Source organism: Mustela nivalis, assembly GCF_964662115.1.
Source record: "Mustela nivalis genome assembly, chromosome: X".
NCBI lineage: Eukaryota > Metazoa > Chordata > Mammalia > Carnivora > Mustelidae > Mustela > Mustela nivalis.
Genome location: NC_139040.1, coordinates 14,744,533 through 14,765,364, shown reverse-complemented (window position 1 = coordinate 14,765,364; position 20,832 = coordinate 14,744,533). Strand labels below are relative to the sequence as shown.

The 20,832-nt window shown below is 45.7% G+C and overlaps 1 protein-coding gene across 1 annotated transcript; it reads left to right on the top strand.

The window, feature by feature from the left end:
* Positions 1–5,381: 5,381 nt before the first annotated feature.
* On the top strand, positions 5,382–20,001 carry CD40LG (CD40 ligand). Its single transcript, XM_082717636.1, has 5 exons — positions 5,382–6,011; positions 7,840–7,971; positions 11,575–11,629; positions 13,440–13,502; positions 16,179–20,001. The coding sequence occupies exons 1-5, from the start codon at positions 5,856–5,858 to the stop codon at positions 16,553–16,555; spliced, it is 783 nt and encodes a 260-aa protein (XP_082573762.1). The 5' UTR covers positions 5,382–5,855; the 3' UTR covers positions 16,556–20,001.
* The last annotated feature ends 831 nt before the right edge of the window (positions 20,002–20,832 follow it).

The following is a 20,832-nucleotide window of genomic DNA, read 5'->3' as shown; positions in this document are numbered from 1 at the left end:
CTCTTTGCTGCAATTCTACATGGAGAATCCCACATGGGGCAACAAAAATTCTCAAGGCCAGATAGAACTTTGTGTTGGAAGATTTAAAATGCAATACCTGGCTTTGAAGAGGATATATAACACAAATAATTTACTGTGCATTGATAATGGAAACTTTCATTTTCTGTTGACTAACAGAAAATAAACAATGACTTTTAAAGTCTCTTCCTTTGAGTGTGATGTGTTTAGGTTAACATGTTGACTGTTCAGTGTTTTAAAAAAAATGTGATTTTTTTTGCCTTCCAGATCTCATAGAAATGTCTGAAAAGCAACTTTAAATAAAATGAATAAGTACCAAGCTTTTTGTTGCAGCATTATTATGCTTTTAAAAGATTTAGTTATTTACTTGAGAGAGAGAAAGATGAAGAGAGAACAAAGGGGGAAGGGGCAGTGAGAGAGAGAGAATCTTCAAGCAGACATCCCCCTGAGCTCAGAGTGGGGCTGGGGGCTCAATCTCCCAGCCCATGAGATCATGACCCAAGTGGAAACCAAGAGACAGATGCTCAATCAACTGAGCCACCCAGGTGCCCCTGTTGCAGCATTGTTCAATACTGTATGACTGGGAACAACCTAAATGTTTATCAATAGGGAACTAGTTAAATACATTGTGGTATGTCATTATACAGTGGAATACTAGGCAGTTGTAAAAAGAGGGAGAGAGAGTGTAAAGCACTTTGCTGACATGGAATAATCTCCAAAATAAACTGTTAAATGGAAAAGCAAAGATGCACAACAGTGTGTTGTATACTACTGTGTGTAAAAAGGGTGAAGAGAATATGAACTTTCTTGAATGAGAAGAAAATCATCTCTGGGAGATACAGAAGAAACTGACAACACTAGTTGACCATGGAGGACTGGGAGAAAGAGGTGGAAGGATGATTTTACACTGCACAGTTTTTCATATCATTTACCTTTTTAACCATGTGACTGTATTATTTGGCCAAAAATAATGTAAAAAAAAATGAAATTGCAACCATGGGGAAACAAGAAAATGTGACATCAGTGTGAAACAAATTTTGAGTGGTACCAACAAGTAAGAAAGGCAATGAACTTGGACTAGAAGAGAAATCAGAGCAGAGAATATTGCAATTCAGAACTCAGAGGTAAGAGTGGGTTTTCCCAAGGAAACACCAATCCCAGCGACAATGAATGCAAAGAGCAGGGGTAGGCTGAGAGGTAATCATTATGGTGACTCTTGATGAGTTGCAGTGGAATCAGCTGGGACAGGTGGGCTCTTTTCTCTCTCTCTCTCCCTTCCCCCAGGAACCCTTTGTTAGCAGGAGTATTTGGCCTTTGCCCTCAGGCTGAAGTGCCTGAGGAGGGCTCTAGGGAGGATGTTAAGACCTCTGCAAAAGACAGGAAAAAGAAAACAAAAGGAAAACCAGCATCAGTCAAGAGTGAAACCCTCTAAAGGGCTTCACCCCCAGAGAAAAGCCCTCCTTGCTTTATCAGTTGTGGGGGTCCCTGGCCTTCCTGCCTCTCCACCCACATAACCTAAAGGGAAGCCCGCCTGTTGACAGACTCTACCCACTGAAAGAGAACCCGCAGTCAGCCCTCCCATTCCGGAGAAAGCTTTGTGGGGGGAAACAGATCAGTACAATTGCAGAGGAAACCCATGCTATCTACCCATAAAAATAAACTTGGTTTTTCATACATAAATATGACCAGACAACAAAGGGTCATCAGACATTTGAGGGAAACGATCAACATGAAAGAGAAGGACCAAAATAAACAAAGGGAACTGATGCCAGAGGAGAGAAAGATAACTAGAAGACCAGAAGAAAACTTAAATATATTCTGATTTGTGTCACAGAGGCTTGCTAGGGCTACTCCATCAGATTAGAATGTTGTACAGCTCCCCTTTTGATCTCCTTAAAAGAAAATTCAGTAAATTGGCAGAGATTTTACTAATTCTTTCCCATGTGTCAGGAAGCAAAGATTCTGCGATTTTTTCTAATTGTCTCTTTCCACTACGAGCTAATGGTAGGGAAATCGAACAAGTCAATTATGAGGTAATGTGGCAAATGCTTGTCTGCTGGGAGGGGATGTCTCTTCATCAACCATAATGGATAAAGGTGGGGGGGGCATGCACAGCGAACAGCTTAACCAAGCACAGTACATTTAGGGGAATAAGCCTAGATTGATATGGCTGATGCTCAGGGTTGAGCAGGACCAAGTTATGAGAGATGAAGACAGAAAGGTGGACAGGGAACAAATCATGTTCTGTGCTAATAATTGGGTGCTGTGCTCTAGGCTATGGTTTCCTAGACACGTTCAGGGAAAAGAGTCTCCACTAGGCCATTTGTAGAACAAACAAAATGGTGATATATTTAACTCTTTCGTATGTACTGGAAATAATTTTCCTAGCAGAAACTATGACTGTGTTCTAGGTTATCAATATAAAATCACAACCACAAGCATAGTCACACCAAAAACAAACCATTGAAGTTTGATCCATTGTTTTTTGAACTTTTCCCTTGATACTTATTTGCTGTATTTCAATCACTAGCTTGCAGGAAAGCAGTAGTAAAAAAAAGGGGGGGGGGGACAGAGATTTCAGAAAATTTTGCATAAGAAAAACTAAAAACTGAAACAATTCAATGCATTAACTTCCTTCTTTCTGTTAATGAAGAAAAAGATGGTCAACATTTGACTTTGGATGCAGGCATTTTTGTGCACTCCATAGATCTACAGATTTCTCGGCAACTAAGGTCAAGAATGACTTCCAGATGCCTTAAGCAGCTGAAGATTTTCAAAGGGAGCCCAACACCAGGGGCAAGGACACTCCTTCTTGGAGGAGAGACAGGTATGGGTCATCCTGACCCAAAGCTTGTTTGTTTGAGAATCAGAAATCAGAAAATAGAGCCCAAGTTTGAAGCTGGAAAGATAGCCAATAGTTGTAGAAGACGAGGCAGAAGAAGGACAGAAGAAAGATAAGGTTTCAAAGACTGAAGTTCAAGCTGACTATTCTGGAGCTAATCCCATTCCTGTTGAACATGCCAGGGCACTCTGTTGTTCTGTTTCCCTGCGTCTGGGGCAGAGTCTTAGGGGATCAAGGCAGATTAGATAAGGTCACTTATAAGATTTACCATAAGAATTATATGTTATAATAATTCTTAATTATAAGAGTTAACATTCTTCTGGTGGTATGAAGGTTAGATGGGGTAGGGCAGGAAGGGAATTAAAGAGAGAAATTAGGAGAATACAAGTCAGCAATCTAGCAGAGAGGGGATGTGGGCCTGGACTCTGATGTCGGCACGAAAAAAGTGGTGGCGTCAAGAAGCTTTGGGGAAGAAGAAGCCATTGGGATTGGGGAGGAATCTGGGCAAGAGAGAGGGAGGAGTCATGGATGGCTTCCAGGATGATTAGTTAGGTATAGGAACATCGTACTCCGAGATAGGAAGAAGCTCGAGGGACAACAGGTCTGGGATGGAAGCTGAATTAAGTGTAGGGCAAGCAAATGTGAGGCGGCTTTGGGCTATCCAAGTGGAGATGTTCAGAGGTGGCTGTACTTACAAATCTGAAGTTCAATGTTGTAGTTACAGATCTGGGATTTATCACAACAAAGACGATAGTGAAAACCATGAGAGCGATGGGACTCTCCTGAGGAAAACATGTAGAATGAGGAGCGGAGAAGGGGTGGGGGAGGGGAAGTGAGGATGAGGAGAAGGAACACCAAAGTTTGTTGTTTTTTTTTAAAGATTTATTTATTTATTTGACAGCGAGAGAGAGATCACAAGTGGGCAGAGAGGCAGGCAGAGGGAGAGGGAGAAGCACGCTCCCTGCTGAGCAGAGAGCCTGATGCAGGGCTCGATCCAGAGTCCCTGAGATCATGACCTGAGCCGAAGGCAGAGGCTTAATCCATTGGGCCACCCGGGTGCTCCAGGAATACCAAAGTTTTAAGGGGAACAAAGGAAAAGAGGAATCACACAAAGAAGTATTCTAAGAGGCGAGGGGAGAAAGCTTTCAGAAGGGGGACAACAGAATCATAGGGTAACAGACAAATAGAAAGGTCACTAGAAATGAACCCTAAAAAGTATTCAGCCCAATCTATTGAGCTAATCATGATGGAAACCATTTTGGGGAATGTGGGGGGCGGAAGTTAGCCTGCAGGAGGCTGGGAGGCAGGGAGAATGGACGAGAACTCTTTCTGGAAGGTGGTCACGTGAACAAGTACTGACATTGTCTGCTTCTCTGTGGTGGTCCCTTCAGCGTCCTCTGTAATTGTAGGAAACAGGCTTTAGGGAAGTCCTCCAGCCCATTTTAGCTCTCGTGATCATTTTCCTTCAGTGGTACTCAGGTTACTTGTCTAAGAACTGAAGCTTCTGACCTGACTGATGAAAGTTTATCACGTGCATTGAAGCCACCTACTTGGCAGATGTAGTGAAAAGCTCCCCAGCTCTGGGCCCAGGACAGGATGCAGGCGCGTGGGAGGGAAGAGAGCAGGTGCTAACAATACCGAGCATTTTGTTACATTTCCTATTTGTCTCTCAAAACAATTTTATAGGAATCACCAAAGTGATCTTATCATGGTTTCTAGACCAGGTTGGACAGTGGGGTAGGGATTTCCATGGCTGCTTTTGTTTCAAAGGCGATCTGATAAGAGGACACAAAAGCCATTGAGAAATGCATAATCCTACATGCCTCAATGATTCAGTTCATTGCCAAAACTTGGGGTGTTTTTGATGTTGCTGTTGTTTTTTGTTTTTTTTTACGAGTATGTCAGGAGGTGGCCATTATTTGGAAAACTCATTATCTTTGGCTAAACAGACCCCCCCCCCAATTCAGGATAAGTTGTTGGTCTATTGCTTAACATGTGTCAAAGATCTTCCATGCACATTTTTATCTGATCTTGGCCAAAGCCTGTGGGATAGGCAAGGCGGGTGCTACTACCCCCTTCGGATTTGGGGAAACAGAGCCCTGGAGAGGTAAAGTAATTTGCTGGAGGTCCATAGCCATTTGTTAGTAGAGGAAGGACTAGAATTGAGCTCTCTTAACTGGAGCCCGTTTTCTCTATTCCAAGCCATTCATCAGCATCAGCAATTATCTGACAGATGGGAACAGTATAGACAAGCAATTTGGCCAAATCAATCGAAGATTCCGACTTTAACCTTGATCCCGGAGTTTGGGAACCATTTCCTTCAAGACCCTACTCCTCCTGGCCCTTGAGGAATTTATTTTTTCTTGAATTACCAGTCCAGCTAAAATTTAAAAAAATAACTGTCAGCACTCCTTTTTGCTTCGTGCCACGTAGACTTGAAAAGCTGCTGGGATTTCACTGGGTTTGAAGATGAAAGAAGTCTCGAGAAGCAATAAGCCAGGGGTATACCAGTCATAAAATCAATCCAAACTTTTGTTGACATTTGTTTCTTTCCCCATATGCCAGGTTCCCAGTTTGTATTAGTAAGACTGAAATTGAAATAAGTCTGTTGCTGGTGGACACATTTGTCACTTTCCTTGAAACTGGTGAACCCAGAAAGTTAGCGATAGGAAAATACTGCCATTGTCTGTTAAGAAGTCTATGACATTTCAAGGCAAGAATGAATGTATGGAAGAAGAGGCTTGTTTCTTCTTTACTAACAAAAGGGAAAGCCTGGAAGTGAATGATATGGGTATAATTAAAAAAAAAAAAAAAAAACCTTTACGTAACTTTTTAGCTGGGAGAGAAGACTACGAAGCACATTTTCCAGGAAGTGTGGGCTGTAACGATTGTGCGCTCTTAACTAATCCTGAGTAAGGTGGCCACTTTGACAGTGTTCTCATGCTGCCCCTGCCACCTTCTCGGTCTGAAGATATCATTTCAACTCTAACACAGCATGATCGAAACATATAGCCAAACTGCTCCCCGATCTGTGGCCACCGGACCACCCGTCAGTATGAAAATTTTTATGTATTTACTTACTGGTTTTCTCATCACCCAGATGATTGGGTCAGCACTTTTTGCTGTGTATCTTCACAGAAGACTGGACAAGGTAAGCTGAACCAGGTGCCCTGGTTAACTCAAGCGGGGGGTCCTTACTGATTTGTGGGTTGAATGGTTTTAGGTCTGCCCAGATGATGGACCGTGGTGGGAACCCATATAGCTGAAATGGTCTCGCGGCATTATGTTTGTCATCTAGTTCGTAAGGTCTTCTCTTCTTGTCTCTGGTTGAGAGCTTGGGTTCTGGAATCAGACTGGGTGGGTTCAAATCTTGACTCTGCCCCCTCTTAGCTCTGCAATCCTGGGCAAGTTATTTTATCTTTGCGTGCCTCAGTTTCCACATCTTAGAAACGGGGAAGATAATAGTACCCACCTCGTAGATTAAATGAATTTAGCCTTGTAGCCAGCTTAGACCATAACCAGTGGAGAGGGAGCACTAGGTGGGCATTAGCTATAATTATTTGCTAAAGTCTTGCTTAAAAAGTAAACTTGTTTTTCTGATGGAGACACCTTTTTTTTTTTCTTTAAATTGTTAACTAAAGAAGGAGAGTAGGAATTTGATCTGAAACTTCCTAGTGTTTCAGATTAGCACAGACACGGGTAAGTCTGGAATTTACAGGCTTAGAGTACAAGTCGCATTGTCTCTATACCTCTTCAAACACTGACTGTTGCAAGCTGCTCCATTTCCCTCTGAGATGTTTACACGCTTAAGTGGCTGGACTTATACAGGAACAAAACAGTAGAGTAACTTAGGAGGTAGCTGGGTGTTGTCAGGAGAAAATAACTGTTAGGATTCATCCCATTTCAGTGTGTTTACCCACTTCCACTGAGCGGCATTATTGGCTGTACCAAAAGAACATCATTCGTACATGAAAAGGAGAGATTTGACGAATTATCTGGCTGTTGCTATACATCTGGGTAAAGGGGTTGTCGATGCACAGCATCTGGAGACTGCATTTTCCCAGGGATGTTTCGATGCCGTCTGTTGGGATCCCATGCTAGAATTAGCACCATTATTTTCATCAGGATAAGGAGGGGCAGTGAAGGTTGAGGCAATGCACTGGGCTACTCAGATTTGTAGTTGAGTAAAGAGCAGGATTCGGGGTCTGGTTGTTGGCTTGTGTTTGGCCTGGTAGGCTCTGTTAATCAAATGCCTGGACCCAAGCCTCTATGGGGAGAAGCAGCGACCACGTCTCCCAAAGCCTTGAGGTGTGTTCTTAGGGACAGTGGAAGCCGCTGGCTAAGTAGCTTTTGTTTTGAATCTAAAAATTTCATTTTAAAACAAGAAAATGGCCCCAAATCAGTTTATTACACAAGTGAATTCCATACATTTAACTCGTTAACTTTGGGAATGAAAGATGGTTTCCTTAAAAATGTAAATGTTTTCCACAAATACTAAAGCTAAAAAGAGAGAGATGTAATTAGAACTCAACTTAATTGACACACACTGCAAATTAACTGCTTTTTATAAAACACTGCAGCACCAGCTAAAGTGAACTAGGCAAATGAGCTCAGTGGAAAACGAGTTTATACACTGGGTTCACAATGACCGATCCTTACAGAGCAATGTCGATCATTCTCGAACATTGCCGCTATAGTACGTGGACGAAATGTACATTTCGTAATAAAATTTTGTTAGAATAGCTGTGATTTCTACCTAGAGTTTTGGGTAGTAGGACATTTTAATTGCTGGCTTTTGTTGATTTTTTTAATGGCTGATACCAAATAACAATAATCCAGTATAATAACTTTTATTCCGCATTTATATCTGCAAAATCCTCCTTCTGTTATTGATGCCATGGACGTGATTGTGGAGGGAGACATTATCAGCCACCTTCTCCAGAGTTATGTTTCTCACGTCCCTGTTATTTCACAAATAGATAGAAGATGAAAGGAATCTTTACGAAGATTTTGTATTCATGAAAACGTTACAGAAATGCAACAAAGGAGAGGGGTCCTTGTCCTTACTGAACTGTGAGGAAATTAAAAGCCGGTTTGAAGCCTTTCTCAAGGTAAGGAGCTCAGCTGTTGATTAAAGGGCTGTTGAAACTGTTTATTGCTTTTGCTGGTCGGGAAATAAACGCTGACAACATAGACATTTTGTAGACATACGTACATATGTGCGTATATACACACATGGGTATATGTATCCAATTAAAAAAAAGGAAAAATGAAGCCAAAATCCTACGTGAAAGGGAAAGGAAAACTGGAAGTGTGCACATTCATAAGAATGTTCTCGAGAGGAACAAAAGGAGTCTCTCTTGGGGATACTACCCTGTGAACATTTATGAAGCACACCGAGTTTGGCTCTTGGTATTTTCTTACCTTTCCATCCAAACCTTGCTGCCTTGTCCCTACGGACCCGTGGTTGGTCCCCATTTCCCAGGGGAGCGAGGATCACCGGATGGCCCCAGGGTCAAGACCTGCCTTTACTGAGGGCAGTAAGGATTCCTGAAGGCTGGGGAACAAACACTTCTCTCATGACAGAATTTCAAGTGCCATGAAAGTGAGATCTTTCCCTTTTCTTGTGAGGAGAGCTATGGGGAAAGGAGGATGGACTTTCTCTGTGCTGCTCAAACCAGACTCCACGGAACACCACTTGCTCATGAAGTCAGTCTAGTGTAGGACTGCTGGCCAAGCCCTGAGGCAGACAGAGGCCCCAGCAAGGAGTCCCTGTAGTCACCGGGGCCGGTAATAGGTAGAGCAAACAAGCCTTAGAGGATTAACTGAGGATGCACTTACGACATGAATTCCATCATCATGTACAAGGAGTCTAGAATGTTCTTTCTCCTGAAGCAGAATATCAAACAGCCTTTCTGCTTGTTTCCCCTCTCAGAACACTGAGTAGAATCCCCCGGGCCCTCAGCTCACTTTGGGGTCATCAGTAAGAGGCAGCTCTCCACATTGAAGGCAGCAGCTCTGTGCCAAGCTATGGGGTGTCGGGGGTAATCTGGATAAACCAACAGCAGTTATTTCTCCCATATAAATAATCTATCATTTAACCCAGGAGTAAAGGACTTAAGATCTTATTTCTGAGTTTATTCTTGTCCTCCAACGGTAAAGACGCTAATAACCTCTTCCTGGGTCCCCTAACGGGAATCAGAAGGCAGCCCAAATCTGCTGTGGGCTTTCACATTCTTTACACTAATCTAGGTTTTAGATGAAGACTCCTCTTCATTGGCCAACTCACTGGAAATGAGTTGAGCTTCTCTGGTTGTCCGAGGACTCTGGCCAGTACCATAGGGTACTTGGAGGGGTTACAAATTTAAATATGAAGAAAGCTACATTCAGAATAGCAGTTAATAATTCAAATATTTATTAGATATTTAATGTGCTCAGCCTTGCGACCTCAGGCAAATGGCTTCCCCTCTCCGGGCCCGTTTTCTCATCTATAAATGAGAGAACTCTGTCTTACTGACAGTCTTATCATTCAATGGCCAGTTTCCAATGGTTCTATTTCAGGTCAGACATATAAAACTTCCCAAATCAGCTACCCAGGATAGCAGCAAGGGCTCCTTGGGCTTGCCTCTCTGCTTTATGCTTGAATGAGCAAAGTGACAGCTCCCAAGTTTCATATTCTAGAAAGGCATACCTTCTTAGACATGTCAACCAGGGCTCCTGACGTAAGGCAGAGGAAGCCCCTCACCTCTACTGCTCCCCAGGGCGGGATCCTAATGAGTGCCACGTGTCACAGAGTCCTCCCGTGAAGACTGACTGACCCCCTTTCCAATATCCGTTCTCCCAAATTTCTCATTCTAAACCATATTTTGGGCTTTTTTAAAAAATCCAACTGGTCCCCTGTAGAATAACCCCAAAGTGGATTTTAGTATTCTCAGTGAGTGTTAACAGGCTTTCTTTCTGGGCTTCACTGTCTGACTGGGCCAGAACAACCAAAAGGTTTGAATTTGGGGGTTCCAAATCATAGGTCTTGAAGGGGTCTTAGAAGTCACCAGATCCAATGATCAACCCAGGGCCTCAGTCTTCTCTCTACGGTCCCTATCAAGTGGTCATCAAGGTCTGTTTGCACAGCTCTAGTGACGCCATCCCACTAGACTAGTCAGTTTCAGGCTTGTCTGCCCCCTCAAGGACTGAGATGCCTTTGATGGGGGTCGACGCATTTCCTTTTGAAGGTAGAGGCCAACCCATCCATACCTGCCCACATAGACTCCCCAGTAAGAAAGAAATCACTAATCTGAGATTTTCTGAACGTCAACTTTGAAAAGTCTTTCAGTCGAGGCGGGGAGTGAGGAAGGGAGGGAAAAAAAGGCTCTGGGGAAGTGTGGCTGAGGGCAAGCTTTCAGGAAGACAGGGCTGGGCACATAAAAGACAAACTTTGCTGACTTCATGTTTTCATTTTGGCCAAACCCTGACACCAGCACAACCACATAGTCGAAAAGTATCTCAACCTCGATCATCACACTCCATTTTTGAGGAGACACTAAATACTCATTTGTTTACTGGGTGTCTCACAAACATCTTCCTGTCGCCGCACTTTCTCAGCTCAAGTGGAAACTTGAAGGCCTGTGGCCCCTGTGGCATTTCGAGGCTCCCTGGTGGGGCTCCGAGACTTACACCCTCACATTTGGCAACCAAGCTGAGCCTCCCCCGGGGCGCTCAACAGTCCCGACACTAATTCCATCTGGGGAAGGACGGAAAGGGGGGGGGCATTGTAGAAAACTTGGAGTCCAGGAATGGGAAAGCGGGTAAGACTTTGATTATCAGAAGGGAAAATACTACTGTGCTTGGCCCTTGTATTTAGAGTCCAAAGTGATGGCGTGAGTTAGGTCGACCTCTGAACGTGATCTCAGAGTTCCTGCTCTTGGCTTCAGCCTCAGACTCCTTGTGTGACCTTGCGTGATCTTCAAAATGGCAGCCGAATCCCTGACTCCCTTCCTGCTTGTGCCGATGGCCGTGCCTGTGAACTTCCCTGGTTGCTAAGTGTAAAGAAACCACTTAGGGAGTGTTGCATTTGCCTTTGAACACCAGCATCATCGGGAGACTACCTGGGTTTCCTATATGCTGATTATTCTAAATATATACAGGCCACACAAGGCAGCCAACTGCAAGAGAATCTCCCTCATCCCGTGGACAGGGACAAGACAATAAAAAATGCCTGAAGGTCTGTTTGTAGTCTGGAATTTCTTCCCAAGATCAAACGTACTATTACCCTTTCCTAAGAGATTTCAGACCAATTTTATTCTAATAGATACATCCCCTGCTTTATGTTTAATAATATTCCATATACTGGTTCCCAAGGTAGAAACATCTCCCCATTCAGCATTATCTGTCAATACCCATCAAAGGCAGGGAGGCTGGGGTCATAGGAAGGGTCAGCATCACAGCCTCCAGTCTGGGGAGAGCCCTGCAGTGCAGATAATAGGGCCCTGATCTTGCCTCCAGGCTCACCCCTTGGGCTTTCTGGGCTGTCAGCTCATCTGTCAGTGCCATGGGTTCCCAATCGCTATGATGGAATTAATGACAGGATCTAAGTCCATATGATAATCCTCACCAGGAACAGGCACTAGAGTCATGACAGATGCCAAATGAATGATACCTCCAAAACCCCACACCAGGTTTCCTGTCAAAATGACCTTTAGCACTGATTCTCATTTTAGGACATAATGCTAAACAAAGAAGCGAAGCAAGAAAAAAGCGTTGCGATGCAAAAAGGTAGGTTGCTATTTATCCATTTTTGTGAGCACTTAACACCTAAAAGGAAGCTTTGGGCTGATCATGCTGAACAACCCTGTTGTTAGAATTAGGGAACTTGGAGTCCTGGGAATAAAACAGGACTACAATGGCCAGATTGACACCTTCTCTAGAACCTGTGATTTGGAAAGGCTTAGTATGGACCCATGTATGGGGAAGGCTGTGTTCCTTTGAGGCTGACAGTACCAAGTATGAAGAAATGTCACCCTTTTCAATATCTTCTTCAAAGCACCATATGTCCTGGTGCCCCCCACAGAGGATAAGATGACAAGAAAGTCATCGCTGGCATTCATTGCTCAATGATAATAGTTTTTGGCAGAGAACCATGCCAGCGGAGGATCTGAGATCAAGGAATGGTTCTATGTGACAATGTTCCATTCTTTGCCCCGTTCTTGATGTCAGAACATGTCAAACATCTCAGGGTTGGATGGGATCTTGACTGGAAGGCAAGGTTCTCAAACGCAGTGCCACCCACAGAGCACAAATCTTCACAACCATCCGGTTTCCAATCCAACATGCCTGGGCACCTCCTAGCCCATTAGTCATCCTGGTCCAACTTTGAACGATTCTAGTAATTATAGTAAGATTGCTACACTACTCAGAGAGAAGTCTTCCCTCCTCTGGAGTTGAAGTTTATTCCTAAAATCTCCACTCACTGGACCCAGTCCTGCTCTTCGGGGCCATACTAAGTAAAGTAGAATTCTTCTAGATAGCAGCTGTCCAGATGTTGAAAATAGCCATCATGGCCGCTGAGCCTTTTCTTCTCCAGGCTAAACCTCCCCAGTGTCTTCCACTGTGCATCCTATGACGCTTTCTGGGGTTTTTCGTCTCCCTATTCCTCTTAGAATTCAGCACCCCAAACACAATAACAATGCCTGGAGTAGCAGATGAGTGTTATTCACAATGTCCATGAAAATGATGTATGGCTTGTGCAAACTAATACACACAAAGAAATATATACATACAGAGATACAGATATCATTTTTGGAGGCCAGGAGCATACTCAGAGCTCGCTTTAACTGTTGCTCTGGATACAAAGGTCATCCTATCTCCAGGACATTTTCATCTTCAGATTGTAAAATATGCTGAATGGTGCCATGTTGTGTGTGACTTACAGTGAAATATGAGGAAATGGGTGCAAGTGGGTGTTGCCTAGCCATCTTCAGGAAAAGGACCAACTCAACACAACTGGTTATCTAGGTCATGCAATTTGATTCAATATTTATAGGGCACCTGCCAAGTGTCTGACAGCAAGCTCATTCCTGGGGTGGGGGGGACCTTCCACACAGTCTCTGAACACAGAGTATCAGCACATCTAATTAAAGAGCAAGGCTTTTACATGAGAAACAACCCAAGCTAGGCACAGTAGTTTAGCCAGTTGCTTGACCACATCAGATGCTGTTGGCATCATATAGGGAAGTGTGCTGACATCACCTTGGGGGCTCAGTGGATGGGAGCTGTTTCTGATGGCAAGATTCAAAGTGTGTTTCACGAAGACCCAGAGTGTTAGCCTGTGTCAATCTAGGTAAAGTGGAGTTGGGTACTGAACGCCCATTAGAAGAATGGGGTCAGTGCAAATAGCCAATTCGGTTGTTCAGATTCTAGAAACCAGCTTTCCCCGGGGACAGAGATTTCGGACCGTTGCACTTTTCCTGTTGTGTAACCTACTTAAGCCGGGTCTCTGTGACAGAGCTGTAGAACTAGACCAGATCGTTCTGTGGGCAGTGTTGTGTTGCTTTGGCCTGACAGTTGGCTTTTGGTTTAATTCCAGGTGATCAGGATCCTCAAATTGCAGCCCATGTCATAAGTGAGGCCAGTAGTAACACAGCGTCTGGTAAGTCGAAAGCATCTGAGCTGGTCACCCCGGCAGGAAGGCTGAGATGCAGAAGCAGGGCGGCCTAATGATCAGGCTCCTCTCTTCCTCTGGGGCCCAATTTACCAACCCACCCCTACACCTCTCATAGGCTGAGCTTTGTCTTCAAAGCGAGCTCAGAGGCACAGAAGGGACTTGAAGGGACAAAAGGAGATGGGAAGCAATCCCGATGTTCTCATTACGTTCTTGCCCAATGGCCGATTCTAAATGATGAATTGCTGGGTGGAGGGACCATTATTCTGAGAACACAGAAGAGATGGCAGGTAGTGACCTCCTGGCTGGGAGCATTCCTCATGCTAACCCCTCTTCGCTGTGTGTAAATGGGCCTCAGGGGGTACTTCCTGCCATCTGTCAATCCCTGTATGATTAACCCCAGCCTCGCGGGGGCCAACCTCAGGGAAATTAAAGGTAAAATCATTCTGCAAAGATCAATAGGCTCCAGGACGTTAGATTTTCCAATGAAGTAACAACAGACAACATACTGTCATCTTTTCAACTCTGAACGAGTTTATTTCCATATACGTTCTGCCATCATTCTAGCTCTTAGATCTTTTTTCCCAAACCTGTACCTTGAGAGAGTTGGTGCCCGAGAATGCGTCGCATCTGATAAATGGATGGAAACACGCCCGCAAGCACAAAACCCCCCTTGTTAGATAAATGCAGTCTGAGGGCATCAGAGCAGTCTTAGAAAAACTTAGCACAGTGCTCCAGAAAGGAGTTCTAAACTGTGTGTGTGTGTGTGTGTGTGTGTGTGTGTGTGTAAGAGAGTGAAACACACACACAACGAGAGAGATAGACAGAGACAGAGACAGAGAGAAGAGGAGAGACATACCCCCTCATCTCTGAGGCAGCTTGGGCTTCTCACGGGGTGTAACACATACGTGGTTGTCACGGATGGTGATACGGAAGGAAGAGCACTGGATAGGAAGTCTTTGAACTGAGATTCTGGAACCATGAATTACCACTTGCTAGGTGACCGTGGGCAAGTCCCTTTGCTGCCGTGTCACGCTTGACTTACTTCCGAGGGTGGCTCTCATCGTCCAGTCAGCTAATGTGGAAGAAGGTTATGTTATCACGGGTCAGACAAATGTAAGGTACTATTACTTTGCTTCCTTTATGGTAGTTTGGATGTCAGAAGAGTCACAGAAAGCCCTTAGTTAATACCATATTTAATAATCCTGCCAGGTAGCCGTTCTCAGAAAATACAGTTATGGGAGAACGTTCCAGCTGGGGTGGTGTGGCCAGGGTGGCAGTCCGCATGACACTTGCATACGCAGATTGCATGACAGCAACAGAGACACCACTTAGAAGAGTAGCTTTCTGCCGGGGTTTAGCCACCAGCAAGGAAACCCTTGCCCTTGGGTAGATTTCATGGCGCTCAGATTCTGCCAAAGTGCCCAAGATCGATATGATCCCAGCGTATTTCGGTCTGCCTCACAGACGACCCAGTCGCAAACGCCCCACTCCTGGCTGGTCACGCTGCCACAAGCTTGACCTGCATCCCACAGCAAGGACAAAGATTAGGTAAGGACTTACGAAGACAACCCTAGTGGACTAAAAGACAGAGAACCTCCCCTTGGCTTCTCAAATGGTCTGCAAGTGAAATCATCATAAGGAAGTGTCTTTTCTGGAGTGGTCTGGAGGGCCAAGAAATGTTAGAGGTTTCAGGATGCCTTTCCTGTTGCTAAAGGATGAGTCTCAACAGCTTGACTCTCACACCGTGCCCGATGGCCAAGTAGGAATTTTAGAAAAGGGCTCTAGGAAGCAAATGATCGATACTTTCACTTCTCCCCAACCCCCACACCCAGCAGTCTAGCTCGCTGTGGGAGCTGAGATTTGAAATCGGGTGCACACACTACCTTTGAACCCACTCAACATCTCCGCCGAGAAAATGGCAGACCGTTGGTGGGTACTCAAGTTTAGCCACAAGAACACAGGTACTTTCAAGTTGGTAGCGCCCACTACAATGGAAGATCAAAACACACAGTGAAATGACAGGTTCATTTTCATACTTCCTTGCCTAATTTTAGTCCTTGCTGTGGGAGGCAGGTTGGGTTTGCGACAGCATGAGCAGGTAGGAAGAAATGGGGTCTTTCCTTTTGTCAGCTGAGGCTGAGCTACACAGCCGGGCAAGTCTTTGACTTTGTAAAATCCAAGGCTGGTGAGATAACAGTGTTCATATTAGCAAGGATTTTGTCCGAATGTCTTGTAGGTGTGTGTAGTTTAGGACGTGCAATTTTAAAACGCGCATCTGAAGTTCAAGGGTAAATTGGCTTTAAATGCTTTAAAAGGAAGAAGGAAACTCACTGCGCCCGGTTGCTCTCTTTAATCTTCAGAACAAGTCTCTGAGAGACACTGTAATACTAGCCCCGTGTTACAGATGAGGAAATAAAAGCTCAGGGAGATTAAGTGTCAGGGCGTGAGCGTGACTAAAGTCTGGGTGGGAACTCAGCTCCATCCGACTGTGAAGCCCCCGCCGATCGGTCAGAGACTGAGGGCGGGAGGGCTCCGTAAGCATCCCTGGCAGCCCCGGCTTCCGCGTGTATGGGAAGCCAGGATGGAACATTGAACTCTGTTCTGGTGGAGTGGGAACCATGCACGCTTCGCCTCACCATGCGCGCCCCCTGTCTGTTGCAGTTCTGCAGTGGGCCCCGAAAGGATACTACACCCTAAGCAGCAACCTGGTAACCCTCGAAAACGGGAAACAGCTGGCCGTGAAAAGACAAGGACTCTATTACATCTACGCCCAAGTCACCTTCTGCTCCAATCGGGACACTTCGAGTCAAGCTCCGTTTGTAGCCAGCCTCTGCCTGAATTCCCCAAGCGGATCGGAGCGGGTCTTGCTCAGGGCTGCAAACGCCCGCAGCTCCTCCAAGCCTTGTGGGCAGCAGTCCGTCCACTTGGGGGGCGTATTTGAATTACATCCCGGTGCTTCGGTGTTCGTCAACGTGACTGATCCAAGCCAAGTGAGCCACGGGACGGGCTTCACGTCTTTTGGCTTACTCAAACTCTGAGCGGTGGCCCCTCGCGGGCTGCCAAACAGCAAAGCAGTTAAGACCACCCCCCTGTTGAACTGCCTATTTATAACCCTAGGATCCTCCTCGTGGAGAGCTATTTATTATACACCCCCAGGCAGGTAGGGCTGCGGTGAGGGAACGCCGGGGCCGGTGAAGCCCCAGCAGGCCCCGTTCCCTAAGGTTTCTGTTCTGGAAACAGCGGCTCCACGCATGCAGACACCCAGAGAGTCCCGTGAAAAGACGAGACCATTCCGCGCAGACTGAATTCTGAGTAAATGGCAGATCATGAGTCAAGTTTCATTTCGTTTCTTTGCATGCAGTGTCTTTCAGCGGATAATGCATTTGATTTTCCAGTGAAGATGCAGAAGGGCCACGGGGAGCCTCAGCTCGCGGTCAGTCCTGGTTGAGCCCGGGTCCCCGTGGCCCCGATGGAGGGGGCAGGCTCTAGAAAGTCTGGTGCAGCAGAGAACTGGAAAACCCTGCCCCCACCAGCCACCCCGACACTCAGGCTGTTGCTAATCCGTTATCTTATTTCAACCCTGTCCGGTCTCCACCACTGTAGGCGGGAGGAGGGAGCAGAGGCGGAGGCTCCGAGGCTGCCCACTCCTCCTGAAATGACTGTATTTAAAGGAAATCTCTCGTCTCTACCTGCAGTCTCCATTGTTTCCAGCGTGAACTTGGGATGATCTTGTTATTTATTTTTTGAATAATAAAGTGCCCTTAACGTTATTGTTGTCATCTAGCACCGAAAGCCCTGGGCCAGGTGGGGGCGGGGGAGGGGGGAGGAATCGTTCAGAGGGATCTCACCTTTGTGATGGGTTCCAAACGTGGTTCTCAAACTTCTTGGACCACAAAATATTTTGGCGACAGTCCCCTCCCTGGCAGTTTGCCATAGGCTTCGGTGGATGACGTGAAGTTTGCTCGGTGAAAATCAACGTGGGTCCTTCTTTCCAGCGTGTTCTGGAAAGGCTGCAGGGGAGCAAAAGAGACTTTTTGTTCTTGATTCATCGCTGCTGAGCCAGGCGGGAGGGAGGGCTTCAGTGAGAAGCAGTTGCTTATCTTTTTCAGAGCTGTCTAGGTGGTTCTACCTCGGGCAAGAGGAAGTGGAGCTGGGACAAACTGGTTCCCACGTTCTTCCACGGAAGCCAACAGAGCTATTCTTGGTCACCTCCAAGAAACCCAGAGTAATTTGTTCATCCTATCGGTAGGGTGCGTTGCTTAAAGCAAACCCCACAGGTTCAAGCAGAAAAATATCACTGTAGAAATAAGGAAGGGGAATGGAGTGGTCCGCTGTGGGAGGACCACACAGTCCCTTCTGGGCTGAGTTCCTTTGAGCACGTTCCAGCATGAATTTCTAACACAAGGCTGAAATCATGCTAGTTGAACTCACTCGGCTGCATACCATCTTCAGTGGGAGGATTTTGGTACGAGTAGAGGTGACACTGGGTGATTCAGGGACCCATGGATATGTTGTCCTCAGTGCTGTCTTGTCCTCCGGAGCGAAGATTCTTCTACAGCCTTGTCCTCTGCACGGGATGCTTGAAGGAAGTGGGACAGCGGCCATGGCAGCCAGGAGACATGGGTCATGAGATTCCCATAGGTATTGGGGCTCCCTTAGGAAGGTCAGGACCCCAGGTCTGGCTGAGAAGCCCCTCCCTCACGGTAGATGAGTGCCCACTTTGGGGGGACAGCTGGACTTGCCCAGCTCGCCCTGGTGAGACACGGGGGTGGGGGTAGGCAAGAGGCATTACCCCTTTTAGGGTTCCTGAGAAGGGAATCCGTGTCGAGCCTGCACAAAACTTGTACAGCCTTCGTATACCCCCACGCTCTGATTTAAACATTGCCCTTGTACTTCGCCCTCCTCCTTCTTCGGACACTGCATCGCCCAATTATCTCTGCCTCTGGCAACCAAGTTGCTAACGATGTCCGTTATCACAATGAATGCTACAGATACAAAAACTGCCTTTTCCAGTCTATTGCTTCTGCGCTCATGCTTCCTACTGCTCGCTAAGACACCTCTCCCGTAGCTCCCGTCCAGAACTTTCCCTGCATGTCAGCCTCACCTAGCCAACTGCCTTCAACCTCTCAGATTACTTCCTCATGAGGTCACCTTGCCCTTTCTAAGAACTTCAGTCCCATCCTTCACCCTCTTCTCTTCCTGATCTACATGCTTACAGCGTGCTGTCGCCCCGACCCTGCCCGCTCATGGGTTCAACGACCACCTTCCTGCCTTTAGTCCTGACCTGCCTCCTGGAGCTCGTCCCCTCAAACCTGAAACATTCAAATGGAACTCCTAATCTTTCCCCCCAACACAACGAGGTCCGCTTTCAGTGTTTCCCATTCCAGAGAGTTCCAGCCTCTTCTGCCCTACTTCCCAAAACAGAAATCTGGCCTGACTTCTCGCTGCCCTCACTCTCGTGTCCAATCCTACCAGCGTAAATACATCACCCCTATTTCTTAAATAGTCCTTGAATTAATCTACTTCTTTCTATCTCTGCTGCCACTCTCCTAATCCACACTACCATCATCTTTCTTCCGGCAGCCTCCTAGCCCGCCTGCCTCTACTCCTGCTCCCTCTCATTCACCAAATGAAATCTTAAATAAATGTCTGATTTGGGGTGCCTGGGTGGCTCAGTTAGTTGGGCATCTGTCTTCGGCTGAGGTCATCATCCCGGGGTCCTAGGATCAAGGCTTGAGTCAGGTTTCTTGCTCAGTGGGGAGCCTACTCCTCCCCCTCCCTATCTCTCTCCCCCCGCCCTGCTGTACACACACACACACACACACACACACACACACACAAACACACACACACACATGCACACTCTCTCTCTTTCTCTCTCTCACTTGTTCTTGCTCTATCTCAAATAAATAAAATCTTTTAAAAAAGTAAATACAAGTCTGATTTTTCCACTGCCCTGCTTCATCATCTCCTGCTAATACCTCTCTCAATGTCTTAAGTTCCAACCCTCAGTTCCGCTGAGCAAGGCTACTCATGCTCTCCTGCCGTGGGCCCCAGGCGAGCATGCTCTCTCTCTTTGCTTGGAACCCCCGTCCCCTTCCCCCACTGTACCCTGCACTGAGTGTCACAGCACTCGCCAAAGTTGAGGTTTTTCCGACTATGCTGTGAGCTTTTAGAGCAAGAAGACCTTGTCCTGTTCACCTGTTTGTGGTGACTCCAGTGCCTGCCACAGAGCCTTGATTCATTGTATGAATCAATTGGTCCTTGATTCATTGTATGAAGAAAAAAATGAATGAATAAATGTCTCTGCTTGCAACTCGTTTAAGTAGTTCATAAAATAATTCTGTGCATTGGTTAAAGCATAAGTTTGCAATACTGGAAAAATATTTTATGTCAACAACATGTATATGATAAAACTGTACTCAAGGAATAGAGAATGTATAAATTATACTGTAGATAAAAATAAATGAGTTGTTTTCCTGGAGCACCTGGCCGGCTTGGTCAGTGGAGCGTGTGATGCTTGAGCTCGGGGTCATGAGTTCGAGCCCTATGATGGGTGTGGAAGTAACTTAAAAATAAAATCTTTAAGGGGCGCCTGGGTGGCTCAGTGGGTTAAAGCCTCTGCCTTCGGCTCGGGTCATGATCCCAGGGTCCTGGGATTGAGCCCCATATCCGGCTCTCTGTTCCGTGGAGAGCCTGTTTCCTCCTCTCTCTCTGCCTGCCTCTCTGCCTACTTGTGATCTCTTTCTGTCAAATAAATAAATAAAATCTTTTAAAAAACTGTATTAAAAATAAAATCTTTAAAAAATAAATCATCTATTTTCATTATATGGTTCGTGATAGTTTGTAAAACAGTACATGAAGTTGGTCCAAACTTCACTTGAACGTTTTTAAAGTTGTTCTAGTAAGTAATGGGGACTTGAGTACCTATAATATTTTAATCGTAAGTTATCTAATTTCATCCCATTTTTATAGACATAGTACTTTTACCTTCCATCTAAGGGTTGGGGGGAGGGGAAGCTTGAAATGACCAATGATTTTTATTTCCAGACAGAGAAAATGAATGAAGTATGAAATATTACCGCCACTGTTACTTGGTAGGGAGCAAATGTCTAAAAAAGGCAAAGTTGTCAGTACGGGGCACGCCAGTTAAAGGAAAACAGCATATAGACACCCCCACCCCGGGCTCCAGGAGGGAACCTATCTGGCACTGAATTTGACTATTTCCACATCTCCTGATACTACCGTGTTGCAGGCTACACTGCTGTCTGAAGTAACAGACGCAGAAACCCGGGACTTGAAGCTAAGTAGAATT

What these genes read in the sequence shown, in the direction of transcription:
- CD40LG (XM_082717636.1), top strand. Translation starts at nt 5,856, where the DNA reads ATGATCGAAACATATAGCCAAACTGCTCCCCGATCTGTGGCCACCGGA. An exon ending in AAGCGTTGCGATGCAAAAAG is followed by an intron (nt 11,630 to 13,439) that starts GTAGGTTGCTAT and finishes GTTTAATTCCAG; the next exon opens with GTGATCAGGATCCTCAAATT. An exon ending in CAGTAGTAACACAGCGTCTG is followed by an intron (nt 13,503 to 16,178) that starts GTAAGTCGAAAG and finishes TGTCTGTTGCAG; the next exon opens with TTCTGCAGTGGGCCCCGAAA.